A 21131-nucleotide genomic window follows, 5' to 3' on the forward strand; every position below is an offset into this window, starting at 1 on the left:
CAATAAGTAATATAGGCTTAAAAGTTTGCAATGGTCATTTATTTCTTTTCCCCCCCATGTTTGCCATTACAATGCTTGTTTAAAACCAATTTAATCATTATACTGCAGTTGCATTAAAATAGATTTTACTTCCACCCGTCAAAATGAACATGTACTGAAATACTGTATGTTAACAATTTAATATATCAAATTAGAAATGTCTGAACAAATAACTCTAGACAATTCAAAGCAATTTTTAAAAATCACAGTACTGTATTAGGAATTAATTAATTAAACCAAGAAAATAGACTGCACCCTTGTGGGGGAGGACTGTCAGCTTGTGGCATAGGTTATCCTAAACAACTGCAACCCTGAAGGCAACTGTTCTTTTAGTTCTTTTTTTAACAGAAGTAGAAAAAGAGACAAAAGTGGCTGAGGTGAGAAGTGGAAGACCTGATAGTGTTTTCTGAATGTTAAAATTATGTTAAACATGATACGTCCATACCATCGCTCAACCCGTTCACCAGGTCAGTCATACAGGCTTTCACTGGCTTTTTAAAATTTATTTGGAGGCCAAGGTCCTCTCCCACTCCACCTCCACAACTTTGTACAGTTCCATGGTGGCTTTGGCATCCTCCACAGACGAGTGCCCCTTCTTCCCAGTCTGAGAACACAAGGGGAATTCCTTGTTACTACAAATAACATAAGCTACACAATAAGAGGTTTATTAGCTTACTACTTTTGTCGAGAACAACTCAGACTGAATCACTGTAGATTATATTCAAATCAATCCATTTTCAATCAGAAGTCTCTTCTCACCTGGATGTTGCGGTTGAACAGGGCCTTGGTGAGTCTTTTCAGTGAGGCAACATCTTTCTCTGGAAAGCCAGCCTTCTGGTTGAGGAGAGGAATGCGGGAGGTGTCCCGCGTTAAGACAGCAGGGTGACTGTAACTTAGGGACTTGAAGTCATTGTGGACAGCATGCCCTATCACCACCTTTCCTGCAAGGATCTTCAGAATCTATAGGAGGGGGGAATACAAATAAGTGATCAAATGATATCATGTTCATGTTCAGTAAAGTAAAGGTCCAAAAAGAATCAATTAAGGGGCAATTCCACAGTAACGGATTTAAACTTTGACTCAGTTTTTTACTTGAAAATGTATGCCAAACAAAAACCATTGATTTCAAAGTTTAACAAACCATACAACCAATGTTCCATCATTTTTTAATCACTGAACAAATTTCAGGTCTGCTAAGTGCAAGCAAACTTGAACATTGTGAAAATTCAGTGCAACTTCCGGTGCACGTTTACTGTGAACACTGATGCTGTACCCGCTTTAGGTAAGTTTAAACAGTGGTCAATTAGGCTACTGTGAGTATTTGATCATTATGTAGTTCTATCAGAGTGGCCAACCATCAAAAACAACAGCCAATGTGTGTTCAATGTAGGCCTACATTACAAGAGACTTGGAAAAAAAACATGCAGGGCTTGACATTAACCTGTTAATCCACTTGACCTTCAGACAAGGTGACTAAAATTATATTGTTTGATGCAAGAAACCACTTTACAAAATAAAATGCATAATTATTCCGAAAGCATTACAGAGAATCAGACAAATTATGCTACCCTCTGCCTATTGGCTACTTAGTTTATTCAAGCCTGTCTCAAAATACAACACTGGCCAACACTGCCCCCTTTCTTTACCTGACTCACTTTTCAAAAGAAAATGCTCATGTTTGTGCTCTTCTATGCAGCAATAAATCCCCCATTGCTGACTACAAATTATCAATAATTGGGCTAGTAACTCACTAACTAGCAAAGGATATGAACAAATATGCACACGCCACTACATGTAACTCTCGCTTTGACCTCAAAACAAGCGCATCTACTCATGCTGTAAAAACAAAGGTTACGTATGTAACCATGGTTATGTGAGCTATTGGTATCACTCCGCGGCGGAGGGATACATTCGAGGTGAGGATTTACAGATTTACTCCCTTGTACACCTGTGTCATGGCTGGGGTCCGCCCCTATATATAGACCCTTTGGCCGCGACAAGTTCGAGTCTTGTTTTCAGATTGGCCTTGTTAAAATCCCCAGGTACAATGAATGCAGCCTCAGGATGTATGGATTCCAGTTTGCAAAGAGTCAAATAAAGTTTGTTCAGAGCCATCAATGTGTCTGCTTGGGGGGGGAATATATACGGCTGTGATTATAATCGAAGAGAATTCCATAGGTAGATAATGCGGTCGACATTTGATTGTGAGGAATTCTAAATCAGGTGAACAGAAAGATTTGAGTTCCTGTATGCTTTTGTGACCACACCACGTCTCGTTAGCCATAAGGCATACGCCCCCGCCCCTCTTCTTACCAGAAAGATGTTTGTTTCTGTCGGCGCAATGCGTGGAGAAACCAGCTGGCTGCAACGACTCCGATAGCGTCTCTCCAGTGAGCCATGTTTCCGTGAAGCAAAGAACGTTAGTCTCTGATGTCCCTCTGGAATGCTACCCTTGCTCGGATTTCATCAACCTTGTTGTCAAGAGACTGGACATTGGCGAGAAGTATACTGGGGAGTGGTGCACGATGTGCCCGTCTCCGGAGTCTGACCAGAAGACCGCTACGTTTCCCTCTTTTACGAAGTCGTTTTTTTGGGTCGCCGGCTGGGATCCATTCCGTTGTCCTGGGTGAAAGGCAGAACACAGGATCCGCTTCGCGAAAGTCATATTCTTGGTCGTACTGATGGTGAGTTGAAGCTGCTCTTATATTCAGTAGTTCTTCTCGACTGTATGTAATGAAACCTAAGATGACCTGGGGTACTAATGTAAGAAAAAACATGTAAAAAAACAAAAAACTGCATAGTTTCCTAGGAACGCGAAGCGAGGCGGCCATCTCTGTCGGCGCCGGACGTTGACAATGCAAAAGGGATGTTCACATGCCTGTCTGCAGAACCTTGCGGGGGGAATGGAGGGTTGGGGCGGAGTGATATACTCCTCCCCCCGGGATCAATCCACCACTCAGAACTTACCGAAAGAGCATGGAAGTGTTTCAGGGAGGCAGACTCCAACAGTTCGAAAGGCGGCTTTGGCATTGAGCGGGTCCTAGCTGGACGCAGGTGACGAACCCCCTTCATAAACCTGTAGACCAAGGGATGGCGCCCACTGGCCTGTCCATCCACCCCACATGGCAGGCAGATATAGCAGCCAAGTACCCGCTCAGTGTAGAGGCTGTCAAGCCCTCATCCAAGCGAGACTGCAGGTATTGGAGGACATACTGCACCCCGCATGACTCGGGCACAACCTCAATACCAGTGCACTAAAAGCAGAACAACCGCCAACGCAACTGGTATGCTGCGGTTGTAGCCGGCGCCCTTGCGCTCTGCATGGTGTTCATTAAACCCTCCTGTATTCCTAACATGGATCATTGGTGCCGTTCAGTGACCAAGCACACAGACCAAGGCGGTGTGGCCATAGGATGCCAGAGATCCCCCAGCCTGAGACAGCAAGTCCGTTCTCGGGGAAAGTTGCCAGGATGTCCCAGACAACAGGGACAGGAGAAGGCTGAACTAGGGTCGTCTGGGCCAGTATGGGACCACCAGAAGCAGACGATGCTCTGCCATTCTGGTCCTGTCCAGCATAGCCTGGATTAGAGGAAAAGGGGGGCTCCAGCTCTGGTCAATCGTGAGCCAGAGCATCCAAGCCCAGAGGCCCTGGTGGCTCCGACATGGAGTACCACAGGGGGAAGTGTGCATTCTCCAGGGAGGCAAACAGGTCCACATTCACCCTCCCGAACTTGCCCCATAGGTGCTGCACCACCTGGGGATGTAGACGCCAGTCCCAAGGTGGTGGACCCTCCTTTGAGAGCATATCCGCTGCCACACTCAGGATGTCAGGTACGTGTGCTGCGTGTAGAGACGCTAGACAGCCCTGAGAAGGAGCTCCCGCGCTATAAGTTTAAGGCGGTGGAACCTCAGTCTACCCTCATGGTTGATGTAAGCCACCACTGTGGTGTTGTCCGTTCTCATCAGGACGTCCTTCTGTAGCTCAGTTGGTAGAGCATGGCGCTTGTAACGCCAGGGTAGTGGGTTCGATTCCCGGGACCACCCATACGTAGAATGTATGCACACATGACTGTAAGTCGCTTTGGATAAAAGCGTCTGCTAAATGGCATATATTATTATTATTATTATTATTCCTTTCAGATATGGAAGGAAAGACCGCAAGGCCAGTAGTACAGCTCAGAGCTCTAGTGTATTGATGTGCCTGCTGCTCCAAGGGGGTAGCCAACAGCCGCTGGCCGACCTGCCCTTGGTCACAACCCCCCAGCCAATCTGGGAGGCGTCGGTGTTGACCAGCTCCCGGCTGCACATCCTCAGCATCTCCACCCCACCTGAGAAAAAGTAGCGACAGCACCACTTTAACAATGCCCTGAGGCCTGCAGCTGGCAGTGACGGTGGTGCTTTGGGTGCAGCCGGTGGACGTTGAACCACTATTGAAAAGGCCAGAGATGGAGCAGGCCCAGGGGAATCAGCAACGAGGACACCGTCAGCAAGCCCAACAGACGTTGGCAGGTCAGGGCGGCTTCCACCCACCTCTGCAGAAAGTGGTCAAGGCAAGATGGATCGCCTAAACCCTTCTCGTGAGCAGGCGTGCTCTCATGAGGACTCAGTCCAGTTCCATGCAAATGAAGGCCCCCCTCTGGGTGAGCGTCAGTTGACTCTTCTTGCCGTTTACAAAATGCCCAACATGCCGATGTGGGTCAGGAGCATGTCAGTCTGGCAGGACCTGGGTCCTGGTCAGGGCACAAATCAGCCAATCATCCAGGCAATTGAGGATCAACAATCCTCGGGATGTGTGAGGTGCCAGGACAGCGTCCATGCACTTTGTGGAAGTGTGGGGTGCCAAGGAGAGCCCAAAGGGAAGAACCATGAATTTGTAAGCTGTACCTTCGAAAGTTAATCGGAGGTACTGCCAATGAGCTGGGTGAATAGGAACAAGGAAGTACGTATACCTCAGGTTCAGCGCAACAAACCATTGGTCCCTGGACATGGTCTGCAACACGAGGCTGGGGACAGCATGTGGAACCTCAGTACCTTCAAGTACCAAGTACCCATTGAGGTTGCGGAGGTCCAGAATCGGTCGAAACCTACCTAGTCATACTGATGTCTCGCTCCTGCAGATGGCACTCTTGTCCAGGAGTGAGGAGATCTCCAGCGGCAGGGATTACTTCTTGGGGGGGGGGGGGGGGGCATGGTGACGTGAAGGTCCTGAAGGACGGGGGCCGGGAACCAGAATCAGTGCCCCTTGAGCATTGTGGTAACACCCAGGGGGACTCCACACCCTCCTCCCACTTCACCCTTTGAGACCTGGAGAAGCGCCAAGGCCGGGGAAGGGTGTATCAGGGGTCCTGCCGGGGCACGCCTCTCCTCTGGTGCCATGAGTACCTGGGACGGGCAGTGGCACGAGTGAGTAGGCTCCTCATAGCCTCTCCAGCTGCTGGGGGCGATGAAGCCCTGCTGGTGGCTTCTGATGGCCTGTCAGCCTGGTAGCCCCGCGCACAGTGGTGAACAGTGCCAGCATTGTCCCCCGGGAACAGCTCATCACTGGCCAACAGGGAACAGCTGTTGCTGCCACCGAAGCTATCAACCTCCTGACGAAGAGCATGTGCTCTCCGTTCAAGGTGGTCCCAGCTCTGCCTGCAGTGGCTCTGGCCACGCTTCCTGGGAGGGGTACTGGGCCCAGACTAACAGCTTGCTGCCGCACCACTCCTGGGGGAGGAAGCTTGTCCCCAGCCTGAGCCCAAGCCTGACCGACCCACTTGTGCATGGCCTGCAATCGCCAGGCGCAGGCGTTCTGAGAACACCACACAAAACAGGCATCTAGTAGGGCGCTCCACCGCCCTCTCCACGTGGCTCAAACCCAGGCAGTGCATACACGAGGTATGCGGATCCCGAGGGGGATGTCACCATCACACCTGTCACAAAGGGAAGCCATAAGTTCAGCCAATCCAACAAGTCAACTGACACCCTGGCAGAGCTACAGTGGGGCAAAAAAGTATTTAGTCACCCACCAATTGTGAAAGTTCTCCCACTTAAAAAGATGAGAGAGGCCTGTAATGTTCATCATAGGTACACTTCAACTATGACAGACAAAATTAGAAAAAAAATCCAGAAAATCACATTGTAGGATTTTTTATGAATTTATTTGAAAATTATGGTGGAAAATAAGTATTTAGTCTCCTACAAACAAGCAAGATTTCTGGCTCTCACAGACCTGTAACTTCTTCTTTAAGAGGCTCCTCTGTCCTCCACTCGTTACCTGTATTAATGGCACCTGTTTGAACGTGGTATCAGTATAAAAGACACCTGTCCACAACCTCAAACAGTCACACTCCAAACTCCACTATGGCCAAGACCAAATAGCTGTCAAAGGACACCAGAAACAAAATTGTAGACCTGCACCAGGCTGGGAAGACTGAATCTGCAATAGGTAAGCAGCTTGGTTTGAAGAAATAAACTGTGGGAGCAATTATTAGGAAATGGAAGACATACAAGACCACTGATAATCTCCCTCGATCTGGGGCTCCACGCAAGATCTCACCCCGTGGGGTCAAAATGATCACAAGAACGGTGAGCAAAAATCCCAGAACCACACGGGGGGACCTAGTGAATGACCTGCAGAGAGCTGGGACCAAAGTAACAAAGCCTACCATCAGTAACACAATACCTCACCAGGGACTCAAATGCTGCAGTGCCAGACGTGTCCCCAGCTTAAGCCAGTACATGTCCAGGCCCGTCTGAAGTTTGCTAGAGAGCATTTGGATGATCCAGAAGATTGGGAGAATGTCATATGGTCAGATGAAACCAAAATATAACTTTTTGGTAAAAACTAAACTCGTCGTGTTTGAAGAACAAAGAATGCTGAGTTCCATCCAAAGAACACCATACCTACTGTGAAGCATGGGGTGGAAACATCATGCTTTGGGGCTGTTTTTCTGCAAAGGGACCAGGACGACTGATCCGTGTAAAGGAAAGAATGAATGGGGTCATGTATCGTGAGAGTGAACTTGCACAATTGGTGGCTGACTAAATACTTTTTTGCCCCACTATATGTCATGACCCACTTGGAGGAATAGGAACCCTGTGAGGGATAAATTACCCAGTACCTCTGCAAACACAGGGAAAGACCCCTGTGGGAAAAACAGGCAGACAAAAAAAACAGCAACCTGGCAATGGATTGATTTATTTGTTTTACTCCAACATTACCTAACGGTTTAATATTCAACCAGTAAAAACAGCACCATATGGAGTAACACCGGTTAAGGAACCCAAAGTTAATGTCTCAACGTAGTTTTCCATAATACTCGCACTCTGCAGGGGAAAGAACAAGAAGAAAACCCTGTAAGATAATTAACAAAGGCGCGGGGATCAGCATGAAAAAAGCAATTCACAACACAAGTCTGTACAAGTCAGTCGGCAAGTTGTGCAAGGTAAATTAGTTTGTGGCAGCAAGAGTCACCAATATATTAATGCACATGGAGTCGTAGTGTAACGCTAACGAAACCCAAGCACGACAAACCACGGGCAGAAAATACAGATCAACCGCGAGTGGAGCACTCAAGAGGGTCTGGCCATGTGGCCAGCTGCTCCAGGCTGCAAACAGCCAGTGAGTATACTTCCACGCAAGATATTACACTTACACTTGTTCCTGTTCCCAAGAAAGCTAAGGTAACTGAGCTAAACGACTACCGCCCCGTAGCACTCACTTCCGTCATCATGAAGTGCTTTGAGAGACTAGTCAAGGACCATATCACCTCCACCCTACCTGACACCCTAGACCCACTCCAATTTGCTTACCGCCCAAATAGGTCCACAGACGATGCAATCTCAACCACACTGCACACTGCCCTAACCCATCTGGACAAGAGGAATACCTATGTGAGAATGCTGTTCATCGACTACAGCTCGGGATTTAACACCATAGTGCCCTCCAAGCTCGTCATCAAGCTCGACCCCGCCCTGTGCAACTGGGTACTGGATTTCCTGACGGGCCACCCCCAGGTGGTGAGGGTAGGCAACAACATCTCCACCCCGCTGATCCTCAACACTGGGGCCCCACAAGGGTGCGTTCTGAGCCCTCTCCTGTACTCCCTGTTCACCCACGACTGCGTGGCCACGCACGCCTCCAACTCAATCATCAAGTTTGAGGACGGCACAACAGTGGTAGGCTTGATTACCAACAACGACGAGACGGCCTACAGGGAGGAGGTGAGGGCCCTCGGAATGTAGTGTCAGGAAAATAACCTCACACTCAACGTCAACAAAACTAAGGAGATGATTGTGGACTTCAGGAAACAGCAGAGGGAATAACCCCCTATCCACATCGATGGAACAGAAGTGGAGAGGGTAGTAAGTTTTAAGTTCCTTGGCATACACATCACAGACAAACTGAATTGGTCCAACCACACAGACAGCATCGTGAAGAAGGCGCAGCAGCGCCTCTTCAACCTCAGGAGGCTGAAGAGATTCGGCTTCTCACCAAAAGCACTCACAAACTTCTACAGATGCACAATCGAGAGCATCCTGTCGGGCTGTATCACCGCCTGGTGAGATCATCAAGGACAACAACCACCCGAGCCACTGCCTGTTCACCCCACTATCATCCAGAAGGCGAGGTCAGTACAGGTGCATCAAAGCTGGGACCGAGAGACTGAAAAACAGCTTCTATCTCAAGGCCATCAGACTGTTAAACAGCCACCACTAACATTGAGTGGCTGCTGCCAACACACTGACTCAACTCCAGCCACTTTAATAATGGGAATTGATGGGAAATGATGTAAAATATATCACTAGCCACTTTAAAAAATGCTACCTAATATAATGTTTACATACCCTACATTATTCATTTCATATGTATACATACGTATATCCTGTACTCTATATCATCTACTGCATCCTTATGTAATACATGTATCACTAGCCACTTTAACTATGCCACTTTGTTTACATACTCATCTCATATGTATATACTGCACTCAATACCATCTACTGTATCTTGCCTATGCCGCTCTGTACCATCACTCATTCATATATCTTTATGTACATATTCTTTATCGCCTTACACTTGTGTCTATAAGGTAGTAGTTTTGGAATTTTTAGCTAGATTACTTGTTGGTTATTACTGCATTGTCGGAACTAGAAGCACAAGCATTTCGCTACACTCGCATTAACATCTGCTAACCATGTGTATGTGACAAATAAAATTGATTTGATTTACTAGTGACTTACCAAGCGAACTTCAGAAAGTTTGTACTTCAAACCATACGGACATCCGCGGAGAAAATGAAAGACAACATGTCGCGGCCATGGGGTCTATGTATAGGGGCGGACCCCAGCCGTGACACAGGTGTACACTGGAGAAAATCTGTAACTCCTCACCTCGGATGTATTCCTCCGCCGCGGAGTGATACCAATATACCAATATATTTGAGTGATCCAATATAGTGAAACATAACAGTCCATTTCAAAATGAATGACACTGCTTCATGGTGAGAGAGAGTGAGGCTTATCCAGACTGTTTTAACACTTTGTGACTTATGATTTCCCATTGTAGCCAATTCAGTTGCAGTAATTCCGTAACGGATTTGGTAATAGAATGAGTTTGAATCACTTAATAATTCAAACAATATTTATGTCAGTAAAATCACTATAACTTATTGGTAGGTCTACCATTACTTGTTACTACTGTGAACTTTAATTATCCTCCTTCCTCATATTTTAAACATGTGGGCTTTGGTAATGGAATTACAAGGCAATATTTATTAAACTTACAGGTGGTAAACAACTCACCCAAAACTAAATATAAGAGTTGATATTAATTGGCAGGGGTCTTTACATTACTATGTTTTCATGTATTTCTGATACCTTTTAAATGCTTTTTTTGGGATATGTTTTCTGAGGCCCCTTTTCCATCTGTTTATCCAGAAATCAAAGCCTTTGCTAATATCACATTTTCAAGATAGAAAATGGTTGAAAAATGTATCTATGCCTTCAAAATTTAGACTCTGCTTTCATTTGACACCGAATTTGATATGCTCATAGGTCCTTTTCGGTGGAAAAAAACAACATTTTTCATCCTCCTTCGGGAGGCTTCTTACCTCCTTCCTGGCATGTTGAAATGGCATGGCTTTGACCAGTTGATGCCAGGAGATGCCACTCCAACGAGTCCGGTAGTCAGTGACTGCGTTGGTGGGCTTGATGTACCTGTCATACACCACGTCTCCATCATAGGAGACAATACTGCATCGTGCTAGCTCACTGTTGCGACCCTTGGGGCCCGTGCCAACCATCTCACAGTCCATGGCAAGGTACTTCAGGGGGTTACAAAAGGGGGCTGACCCTCTTGGGACAGGGGCGCAGTGGGCAACAGTCCTGGTGGGTGGGGGTTGGTGCCCCAGGGTGATAGTTGAAGTGGATTGCTCAGGATGGGTGGAATTCTTCACAGTAATGGTCAAGGATGTTGAGCTGCTTGTGGATGATGCAGGCTTGGAAGCAGCACCTCTGGCATGCTCTGAACTGGGTATGTGATATGAACTTTTACTGTGAGTATTCTGAGTCTGAGCAGAGCTTTTGTTGTGTGCAGCATTGGGTTGAGATGGCCGATTGGCCCAGGGAGGCGGGCCCTGATGTTTATTCCCCTGTCTATGATTGTGCTGGTTCTGCTTCTTGTTGAGGTAACCCTTTTTCTCCAAGAGTCGCCGCCTGTCGTCAAATGCCTTGTGTTTGTTGCTTCCCGATGAGTCCTTACAGGGCCCTCTGCTGTCAGAACAGTCCAGGTTTAACATAATGTCCGACATCTTGGAGGGGAATCTTCCTCAGCTGGGGCTAGGTTTGGTCTTGGACTAAAACGGTTGACGTCCCACTCCCTCCAACTGGACATAAAGGCCTTCACTGCTGTGCAAAATTAGGTTCAAATATTTGTTTTAATCAAATGTCATTCTGACCCAATTGTCATGACATCAATTGAAGCGATATTGTGATACCTGGACAGAAAGAAAATTGATTTATGTTAACAAATCAGCTGGTATGTCTGAAATTGTGGGAAAACATTCTAGTCATGACAAACAAAGAAGTTAACTAGCCAGCTAGTTCGCCGTGTATATAATCTAGCTAGTTTGGTACTAGCTTATCATGAAACACATTGAGGCCACGTAACTAACTAGCCACAATTAACTTTAGGTATTTTCGAAAAGTATGTGTAATCCGTGAGGTGTAAATGTTAGCTTGCTAGATAGCTGTCAGGATATTACAGTAGAAAATACGGCTTAGGCGAGCTAGCATTGGGCCCTTGACTAGCTTGCTATCAATCTACAGTAATACTAGCTAGCTCTGATGCTAAGCTACCCGAAACAGTGACTCGAACATTAGCTAGCTAGGAATTCAACTTTATTCTCCAGACAGACTAATTTAACTGTATGTCTAAACTTATATTGTGTCCTGATAATATGGTGAACAAATCATCGTTAAACAACAAATTAGATATATACACCGACCTATAAACAAAGCACCATGCTTCCGACATCCTTAACAGCCAAACAATCGACTATTTCCGGTTCAGAGGTCGTGTTGTGAGGAAGAGCTACAAACAAACACTACTTATCGTCGTTATATAAAACTATTTCAATCGGTTGTAATATTGTATTGTTGAAATGTTTAATGTTCACAATTTATAACCGGTCAGTTGCCAATTTGACGGTCGAATGATGTGCTCACCGACACTTTCAGAAGAGCAGCAAAGAGAGTTGGCAAGAAAGCTTACATATTTTCTGTCGACATACAAACACATCTCCGATTCCTTCATAATTGTACGTAGCAAACAACTCGTTATATTTCTCTGTTTTCTAAGTTACTTTGCTGCAGGTTTTTATAATGTTATTTGATTATAAGATGATCACGTCCTCTGCTCCAGGTTGAAGTTTCCCCTACAGATCTAGGATTAACTTCCCCTCCCTCGTCCTGACCTAAAACCATTATTTGGAAAAATGCTAAACTGACCAAAAGTCAGCGTCTAGAGGCAACTTCACCCTACATGCTCCGATGAAGCTGGATCCCTGGATCAAAGGGCACCTGAATCAATTTCTCTTGCTACTCTTCAATTAATGTGTTATTGATCATGTTTTCTCCTGCCATAGGAATTCTTCAGTGAGGATCTATGGGCTACATTGCCTACCAGATGGCAACAGATCCTCTGTGACCTGTCACCCCCACAAATAGCTGACCTCCTATTGGACAGATTGAATGTGAATAGAAGGTATTCGGTCATACCAGTGTATTTGTTCAATTTGAATTGGATTCTATATCATAAAACAGTTTGAAATAACTTGTACAATTTTACTTTTTTATTTCAGCTACTCTTGTGTATGGCCTCTTTCACTATTGGCTTTCCGGGCCACCGCGCATGCCCTGACATTCCCCAGGACACCACAGGGCAAGCGGAGACATGAAGTGGGCATGCTGAAGCCAGAGGAGTTCTTGGAGAACAAGAGTCAGAGCTCACTGCTGGGACACATATTTAGGAAACATGTGAAACCCAAGAAGCAGCATGAGATCCGGAGTCTGGGAACGGTAAAGATGTGCATACTCATTTGCATAAATATGAATGTGCATACTGCTTTTTTATATATGCTGTTGATTTAAATACGCATTTCAGTTGTTGTTGATACTGATCTGTTCATCTCTCTCCACAGTTGGTGAAACAGCTTTGTGACCTGACAGACTGCAATAGTGTGGTGGATGTGGGTTCTGGACAGGTAACCTAATATTCAGTCTTGTTATCAGACCTAGGTGTCACACAATATTACTTTTTGTAATCTGCCTAACAATGAGATTTGTCACGCTACATGATTGTGTATCCCTACTGGTCTCCCTAGGGCCATTTGACTCGTTTCTTGTCTTTTGGGCTTGGTCTGTCTGTGACTGGAATTGAGGCTGATCCCACTCTAGTTTCCATGGCATCCAAATATGATGGACAGCTTCTGTGGATGCTGGAGAAGGAGCGGCAGAGGAAGGTAATGCACCAGGACACTCAGCAAAGTGCAAAAAAGGCACAGTTGATTGGCTCAGACTAGGCATTTTTTGTAAAACCAGAGTTAAGAAATTAGGTGAATATTGCTAATATGCAATGTAATGAAGAATTCAATATTTATACTGCTCTTACTCTTTCAGAATGGACCTCCGATCTCTAGATCTGGCCCCTCACCCTGCCATGTGGCTGGCTGGGTCAACCCCAAAGCATCATGGAAAGACTTCGTCAAGCAGGTAGGAAATGGTAAATGTGTCTGTGAGGATCAGACCGCTCCGGCTGGATCCAGTAAGAAGAGACAGCGGGAGTCCATGTCAGAACATGATCAGCAACATGGTCATGGAGACCAGCCTGTGTTGACTACAGAATCAGAATTCCTGGGTTGTTCAGACAATGGCCAGGCTGCATCCCCACCAAGAATAATGACAATACATGTACAAACTCTTTTACTAGTGTAAAACATGAACCCCGGTCTAACTCACTCTTGTTTCCAAAACGTCAATGCAACACTGAAGCCGGGCAAGGCCCATATGTCCACCCACTCTGCCAAGAGAGTTCATCCACAGAAGTTGTCTGCCCTGTAGAAGAGGGGCAGGAATGTCCAGATTTTATCCTAACGGGCCTCCATGCCTGCGGGGACCTCAGTGCCACCCTCCTTCGCCACTTTGCCAGCTGCCCTCACGTTCGTGGCATCACCTCCGTGGCGTGCTGCTACATGAAGATCACCACCAGTGAGAACCCCAACCCCCCTGGCCTCATAGCCCCTCCCCTATCCCCTTTGCCCACCAGTGAGGCATCTCACTTAGAGTTTGGCTACCCAATGAGCTCCTGGGTGCAGGGGTTGCCGGGACACCAGCTGTCCTATAAGGCGCGGGAGGGGGCGTGTCACGCCATAGAGGACTACATGCACAGGCTGCGGGAGGAGAGTGGGTTGCTAAGGATGCACTGTTATCGGGCAACCCTAGAGACAGTTATCAGGGAGGCGAAGCCAGAGCTGCGCAGGCCGGGAGTCCAGGCAATAAAGAAAGCACATCTACTACCCTTTACAGAGTGAGTGTTTACCCAAGTTTGTATCTATACCTCTTCAGTCTATCATTAGGCAGCAGCTTTCACTGTATGTTAGGATGAAAACTTAAGAAATTCATCCTTTGCATATGTCTTAGAAACTATTTGGTATTATCCTTGTGTATAAGGAGAATTTTGATGATCACATTTAGGAATTCAATATCTGCGTTCTCTCTATCGCTTTTAGGTCAAACATGATCATCTATCTTATATGTACCCTTGACCCCCTCTCACCATGTACCAACAGGTATGCTCGTCTGGGTCTGCCCCGCGTTGGCCTGCCCCCTGACCTGCCCCTGGACACCTGCAGAGTGGAGGCCATGCTGAGGCAGGAGGGTCGTGTGGTGGTCTACTTCAGCCTGGCTCTGCTACTGGCACCGGTGGTGGAGACACTGGTGCTGCTGGACAGGATGCTATACCTGCAGGAGAAAGGTGAGGAAATGTACAGAGACTGTGTATTATCAGATCTTAATGTATACTGATATTGTATCTGGATTCCATACATCTTTTCTTGTGGGCCCAGTGCTAACAGTAAAGGTGTTATTTGTTATTGCTTGATTGTTGTAGGTATAAAGAGTCAGCTGGTGCCACTCTTTGACCCTGCGTTCTCTCCCCGAAACCTGGTACTGATGGCTTTGAAGCAGCCGACAAGGGACAAAGAGACTGAGTGCACCCTTCCGTAACCAAGGACACCTCTAGAACCGTGTGTTGTGTTCAGAGTTTACACCCTTACTCATTGGTGCTCAAGGACTTGAGTGTAAGTTTAGAAGTGAGTAGCTGTCTGAATATCCATACTAGCGTACTACATACTTCAACTGTATACTATGTACTCATTGTCACAAACTATTTTGCACGTACTGTCTGAATAGAATAGTAATGGAGTTATAGTTGTCTTGATGTCCTTTGGGTTGTGAACCATTCTTGATACACGTGGGAAACGTGTGTGAAAAACCCAGCAGTGTTACAGTTCTTGACACAAACCTGTGCACTTGGCACCTACTACCATACCCTGTTCAAAGGCACTTAAATCTGGTTTTTGTTTCATTAACATATTTAGTCAAACCCAAGTGCATATATAAATGAAATCAAATACCCTAGTACACACACAAACTTTTCAAATGTTCAAATCGACAAAAAAAAACGTAGTCAGGTGCATCGCAAATTCAAAACTGCTGGACAGCAACATAACTAAAGCACTGATAATTGGGAATGACATCGGAACACTGAGAACAGAAATCCACTTTGGGTAATAAAAAATATAAAAATTAAAAAGATGTAGCCTATGACGCTACACTCATGATCACTTTAAAGAGAACAAAAAACTACTTGGCAAACATTACATTTGAACACCACCGCAGAAGCGTTGCTATTCAGCATCTTCCTAATTAAGTTGTTTAATTTTGTTAGGCCCTAGTTCTAAGTAGCCAATCACTCACAGCCCCCCTCTTCCAATGTATTGTGGAAAAATGTGCATTGAATTCAACTAGATGAGCTGAAATGTGTAACATTTAAACCATACTTGATATTTGAAAATTGCATACTATAAAACTTTGTTTTCCCATACTGAGAATGCATCATGCAAAATTGCATTGTTTCATGTTATTGGTTAATTTTGTTAGCACATCCCCATATCTGGTTGTCAAAGCTTAAATAAGGATATCTGGCTATTTAAAGTATACTTGATTTTCAAAATGTTGCATACTGTTTTTTGCATAATCAAAATATTTAGGATGCAAGTATGGGTATTCAGACATGGCCAGAGTCAAATTACTAATTTCAATGTGGAAAGAAGGGCACGCAACCATACACAAAGCAATTGCTTTTTCATATTCATGTCTGGACAAACTTGTGTTAATGGAATGTGCCCCTTTTCTTTCAAATTGTGTAAATGAAGACTAGTATTTAGACTTCACCAGATGAATCGTTATTTTCCAAAGCCTGTTTCCAGTAGTCATTGTTCATGAATTTTTTCAGGGATTGACACATTAGTCACTGACACTCAAAATCGACCTGTAGTTTTGAAGGAAGGATTAGTCCAACGTATTTCACACAGCAGCCATACACGAAACCCCTGACCTGTTGCTCAGTGCACGCTCATTTTAAGCCGGCAAGCTCTAGACGTCTCAACCTTATCCACAGACCTTGTTTGTTGGTGCTATTGTTCAATTTATTCAACCCGCTAGAGTTACACCAAGTACATCGTGATCAGCCACATTTTATAAGAACAGTCGCCACATACCATTGGTCGTATCCTACTTGTCCATGACTCATGACCACAAATGTGCCATATGGACAGTATCTTGATGTACCTCTATTGAACCAAAAATAGTTTGAATTTTACAGTCTGCACCACACATGCGTTTGTTACAGGGCGTGTTTAACACATGACTGAAGCATCCTGACTTGGGCCTCAGACGCCAGTATTAAGTTCAGACTGCAGTGTTCTGTTGCTGCCAGTCCCACACACTAGATTTATAGCAAGCCTTGCATGTAATTAAGATTGGCTGGCTGGCTGCATTCTAATCAGTCTGCTGTGGGAGAACTGTTTGTTTTTAGCCAAACAGAAGGAGTTATGCATTTCAGTGCAAATCCTTCACGATAATGTTGGGTGCAGTTTGCCATGTTTAAGCATAGGTAGCAGACCAGGGGCCATATGTAGAGTCTCAGTAAAAGTACTGTTCTAGGATCAGGTCTATACTGTCAATGTAAGCTTAGTCATTGTGATCTAAAAGGCATAACTGATCCTAAATCAGCACTCCTGGGAATTTATTCATACCGCCCCAGATTATACATGCAAAAGACATGTACCGGTAATGTGCACTCAAGTCTACGATGAGCCAAGTTTAACATATTTAGACAGCAATCACCTTTATTGAGCTGAGCAGAATGTTAACTACTAGTGCAATGAGAGTGTGATAGTACACTGAAAGTGGTCAGTTCATTGCAGGATTCTCGACAGCAGCAATCATTTTACAACAGTCAAAAGAGCCTTTGTTAGAAATAACCATTATGTGAGAATATTGAAACCTTTGCGGGTTTCTGTCAAAAAGTATTTTAAAAAATGAAAGCATACATGTTTGTTTTATTAACAAGAAATAATGAGTAGAACGCAGAGGTCACAGACTGTTTCCAAACTCATTCATTCAGGCTCTCTACAAAGAACTCGTTACAGGCCACGGTCAGCGCAGCAACCAAGATGACAAACTCCTGAAAGTCCACTTCGCCATCTTTGTTTTCATCCAGATCACTCATGATCTTCTCTACTACCATAGGGTCCTTACTTGCCTGAGGGAGAGGAGTAGGAATGGTTAATGAAATGTAGGTCCAGACCAGAAGCAGCCACATGACTCTTGGAACAGTTGTAGATATGAAATAATTGGAATAGACAATACACAGAAAATTGCACAAAGCCAATCAGATGGAAAGATCGATGTCATGCCATATTGTTATACCCGTGAAATAATTTCAGATTTAAGAAATGTCTAGGTGATAAGCGTTGTTTCTAGACAAGGCCATAGAATTATTTAAATTATTCTAGTAGAATATGTCTTGAAGGTGATGGGTCCCACAACTGTTCAATAAATCAAGACTTCCCCAATAATTGTTTGTATGACTTGCTTTGGGGAAGTTCATTTTGTTTATGTCCATAAAAATGTAATATTGAAACCACACATATCCTTCCCCTCGACAGCATTAGGAATCAAACTCACCGCCAGGAAGTCACTCAGTTCCCCCTGTAACAGATTCTTCAGCTCAACTTTGCTCAGCTTGTACTTGTCCCCTTCTTTTGAAGAGTATGAGTGAAACACTCGAATTAGCCCCTCCATTGCACTCTCGAGTTTGGAACCCATTTTACAGAGCTGTGGATACCTAAAAAAAAGGGATAGGTCAATCCACGACAGTGTATAAACTGTATGGACAATTAACTTCCACAGTAGAAGTCAATTTGCATGAAGTGAACCGCTTACTGGTTCCTGTTTAACACATTTGTCTGTGTAGACCATTGTAAACTGTATGCAAAAGCCACTGGGGCAAGTTGTCTTTTCATTTCATCCAGTTCCAAATGATCATGTAGGTTAAAATCTAGCCACCTTTCAAATTCTCTTTGAAAAACAAAGTACATGCTAAACTATGATCTACATACAGGCAGCCAATAACTAGCAACACATGAATTTAAATAATATTGACTCCAGCAGCAACTAAATTGAAAAATATTGATCCAAAGGAGAATGAGACATTGCTATTGGTTGCCCAGGTGAGCACACGTCACCAATACAGCCCTGGTGGGCCTACACAGAGGAAACAGTCAGACCTTGCTGTTCTCAGGGGTCCAGTGTAAACCACAAAACGATCAGGTATCTCAGTAACTTTCTAGATGGTTTCCAAGCAATTGATTGTCATCCCCAGAGATGCATAAATAATGTAGCTCAGTCTTTTGTGTGCGGTGGGAAAGTGATGAGTGCAGCTATCCTAGTAATTCAAGCTCGGGGGGGGGGCCTAATTTTATCTTACCTTTATTAAACTAGGCAAGTCAGTTAACAACAAATATTATTGTCAATGACAGCCTAGGAACAGTGGGTTAACTGCCTTGTTCAGGGGCAGAATGACAGATTAAGCTTACAGTTACTGATCCAACACTAACTACTAGACTACCTATTCACCCTCTGAATGGCAGGTAGACAAAAGATTTGTGCCTTTGAACCAGGTATGGTAGTATGTGCCAGGCGCACCAGTTTGAGTGCGTCAAGAACTGCAACACTGCTGGGTTTTTCCACTCACAACAGTTTCCCATTTGTATCAAGAATGGTCCACCACCCAAAGGACATCCAGCCAACTTCACACAATTGTGGGAAGCACTTGACACCTTGCAGAATCCATGCCCCAACAAATTGAGGCCCTTCTTAGGGTAAAAGATGTACCTAAAGTTTTGTACACTGTATAGTTATCAACAGGCCTAATGTAGGCAATTATAAAAGAGATGGCAAAATGTGCAATAATCAAAAGAGAAGCACTATAAAATAAACTCAATGCTACACCCCACCCACAAAAAAAGGAAATATGATTTCTCTCACCAGGTAGCCTATAGGCTGCATGGCACAGAAATATACATATGCTCAACAAGAAATAGGAATGCAGGTTATGTTAAAAATCTATTGACCACAAACACGTTCGCTACTCACCTCAACGCCAATGACAAACGAAGCAGAAGTGGCGTCGATCCTCATCTTACCTGTTTTATGCATCTCACCTGTGAGAAAATTCTAATCAGGCGCCTCCCACCGGTGAAACCTGCAACATCACGGATACAAATGACACGGGTAGACCTAATTCATTTGACCATGTAAGGTTACATTGGCGGTGCAACTACTAATTACATTTATTATACAGAATGTATTAGCCTACCGAATAAACAATACTGTATCAGTATACTATCGTATAGGCTGTATTTAACAACGACGTCTTCAAATTATGGGGCCTATTGGTTTAAAGCAACTAAAACGACGGACTTCCATTCCGAGTTTATTAGCAGGTTTGTATTCATTACGTTTTGAAGTTGCAACGGAAACCGGTTACGGTTAAAGAACCAAACTGATGGAAACAAAGGAAACGGGAATGGGACCTAACTAAATGTGGCCAATAGAAACTTTCAAGAAACTTGCAACATAATGAACGTAGTGAATGAATATACCCCATGTAACACTTATTCTATTGCATCACATGAGCCATCAGACGGTCTTCTGAGGGAAATGCCATGACGCTTCCCAAATGCTCTGTCTAAATGCAAATAGGCCTATGCCTTGCACGAAGGATACCGTTTTGGAAAGATTTGGAATAACTTTCACGTCTGTGAGAAAGTATTTATAAAAATAAATACAAAAGGTTAAATGACTACACACATTTTTAGGATTAGAGTTCCCATTCCGGGCGGCCATATTTCCATGTTATAGCGCTTGTTTAGGCCCACGGAAGACAGAGGCAACCGTAAGAAGTGTGCAGGAGGGCATGGAACAAAGGAATATGTCGTTTCGGTGGAAACAGTTGTGTGTTAACTGTGGGGGTACCCATGATGCTGAGGATCAGAAGTTTCCAGTGAGAGAAAGGCAGACTGAAGTTGCCAGGATCAGAGTAGTACAGAAGGTGTGGTATGCTGAGATATAGTGAAGAGAGTAGGAGAGGAAAAAGGGTACAGGGCTAGAGATCCAGAGAGTATCCCTGTGAGGAGGCTGAGGCCAACAGAGAGTATAGCCATGGTTATCAACTGTACCACAGAAATGGAACGCAAATCACAAAAAATAGATGTTGTGGTGGCAGCTGCAGAGAAGTACTTGGGTGTATGAGATTTTACTGCAGAAGATTTACATGGTGTGTTTAATGATAGTGTCTCGTCCTCCCAGGATTGTTGGCCTGGTGTCGGATCAGATAGAGCCAAGTAGTGGAAAGGTGGTGAGGTTTTTAAATGGGCATAAGGTTAGTTGGTCCCTTTTCCCCGTCCCCTTCCCTTTTTGTGTCACAAAGTGTAATGAATTCACACTCCAGAATATTAGGCGGAAACACAGGCCTAGATAAGAGAAATAGATGAATAAATTGTACATTGTATATATATATATAATATGACATTTGTAATGTCTTTACTGTTTTTAAACTTCTGTATGTGTAATGTTTACTGTTAATTTTTGTTGTTTTTCACTTTATATATTCACTTTGTATGTTGTCTACCTCACTTGCTTTGGCAATGTTAACACATGTTTCCCATGCCAATAAAGCCCTTGAATTGAATTGAATTGAATTGAATAGGTAGGCTGTGACCAGCCTCACACTCCAGTACACTAGGTGGCGGTGTATGTACCTTTCAGTTTGTTGCGGTCCTCCAATACAAATTTGTAGAAGAAGAAGATGATGAAGAGAAGAAGATGCGACCACCTCTTCTAATTAGCTATCGAAGCATCTCCTAACATTTGTGTGTAATAGTGTTGTAACTGAAAAATACTGTCGGCTGCAACTGTGTTAA

General features: G+C 44.5%; 3 protein-coding genes across 3 annotated transcripts; 1 reads left to right on the forward strand and 2 right to left on the reverse strand.

The window, feature by feature from the left end:
- Positions 1 to 21: 21 nt before the first annotated feature.
- LOC123997746 (interferon-stimulated 20 kDa exonuclease-like 2) lies at positions 22 to 11670 on the reverse strand. Its single transcript, XM_046302272.1, has 4 exons — positions 11529 to 11670; positions 10134 to 11018; positions 799 to 999; positions 22 to 643 (listed from the first exon to the last, which is right to left on the reverse strand). Exons 2-4 carry the CDS (start codon positions 10830 to 10832, stop codon positions 542 to 544), a joined length of 1002 nt encoding a protein of 333 aa, XP_046158228.1. The 5' UTR covers positions 10833 to 11018; positions 11529 to 11670; the 3' UTR covers positions 22 to 541.
- LOC123997744 (methyltransferase-like protein 25B) lies at positions 11585 to 17723 on the forward strand. The gene is given in 9 exon segments (XM_046302269.1): positions 11585 to 11840; positions 12168 to 12286; positions 12384 to 12600; positions 12723 to 12785; positions 12906 to 13043; positions 13201 to 13468; positions 13471 to 14107; positions 14370 to 14554; positions 14690 to 17723. Coding segments are annotated over 9 exon segments (1848 nt in total). The 5' UTR covers positions 11585 to 11735; the 3' UTR covers positions 14806 to 17723.
- LOC123997747 (protein S100-A1) lies at positions 17185 to 19402 on the reverse strand. Its single transcript, XM_046302273.1, has 3 exons — positions 19303 to 19402; positions 17833 to 17992; positions 17185 to 17407 (listed from the first exon to the last, which is right to left on the reverse strand). Exons 2-3 carry the CDS (start codon positions 17971 to 17973, stop codon positions 17258 to 17260), a joined length of 291 nt encoding a protein of 96 aa, XP_046158229.1. The 5' UTR covers positions 17974 to 17992; positions 19303 to 19402; the 3' UTR covers positions 17185 to 17257.
- Positions 19403 to 21131: the final 1729 nt, after the last annotated feature.

The sequence above is a fragment of the Oncorhynchus gorbuscha genome, linkage group LG15 (assembly GCF_021184085.1).
Source record: "Oncorhynchus gorbuscha isolate QuinsamMale2020 ecotype Even-year linkage group LG15, OgorEven_v1.0, whole genome shotgun sequence".
NCBI classification, from domain to species: domain Eukaryota; kingdom Metazoa; phylum Chordata; class Actinopteri; order Salmoniformes; family Salmonidae; genus Oncorhynchus; species Oncorhynchus gorbuscha.

Excerpts from the sequence above, each read along its gene's own strand:
- LOC123997746 (XM_046302272.1), bottom strand. The coding sequence starts at position 10,832 with ATGTCGGACATTATGTTAAACCTGGACTGTTCTGACAGCAGAGGGCCC. Across the intron at positions 1,000-10,133 it reads TTCAACATGCCAGGAAGGAG|ATTCTGAAGATCCTTGCAGG; the intron begins GTAAGAAGCCTC and ends CCCCTCCTATAG. Across the intron at positions 644-798 it reads TGTTCAACCGCAACATCCAG|ACTGGGAAGAAGGGGCACTC; the intron begins GTGAGAAGAGAC and ends TTGTGTTCTCAG.
- LOC123997747 (XM_046302273.1), bottom strand. The coding sequence starts at position 17,973 with ATGGGTTCCAAACTCGAGAGTGCAATGGAGGGGCTAATTCGAGTGTTT. Across the intron at positions 17,408-17,832 it reads AACTGAGTGACTTCCTGGCG|GCAAGTAAGGACCCTATGGT; the intron begins GTGAGTTTGATT and ends CCTCTCCCTCAG.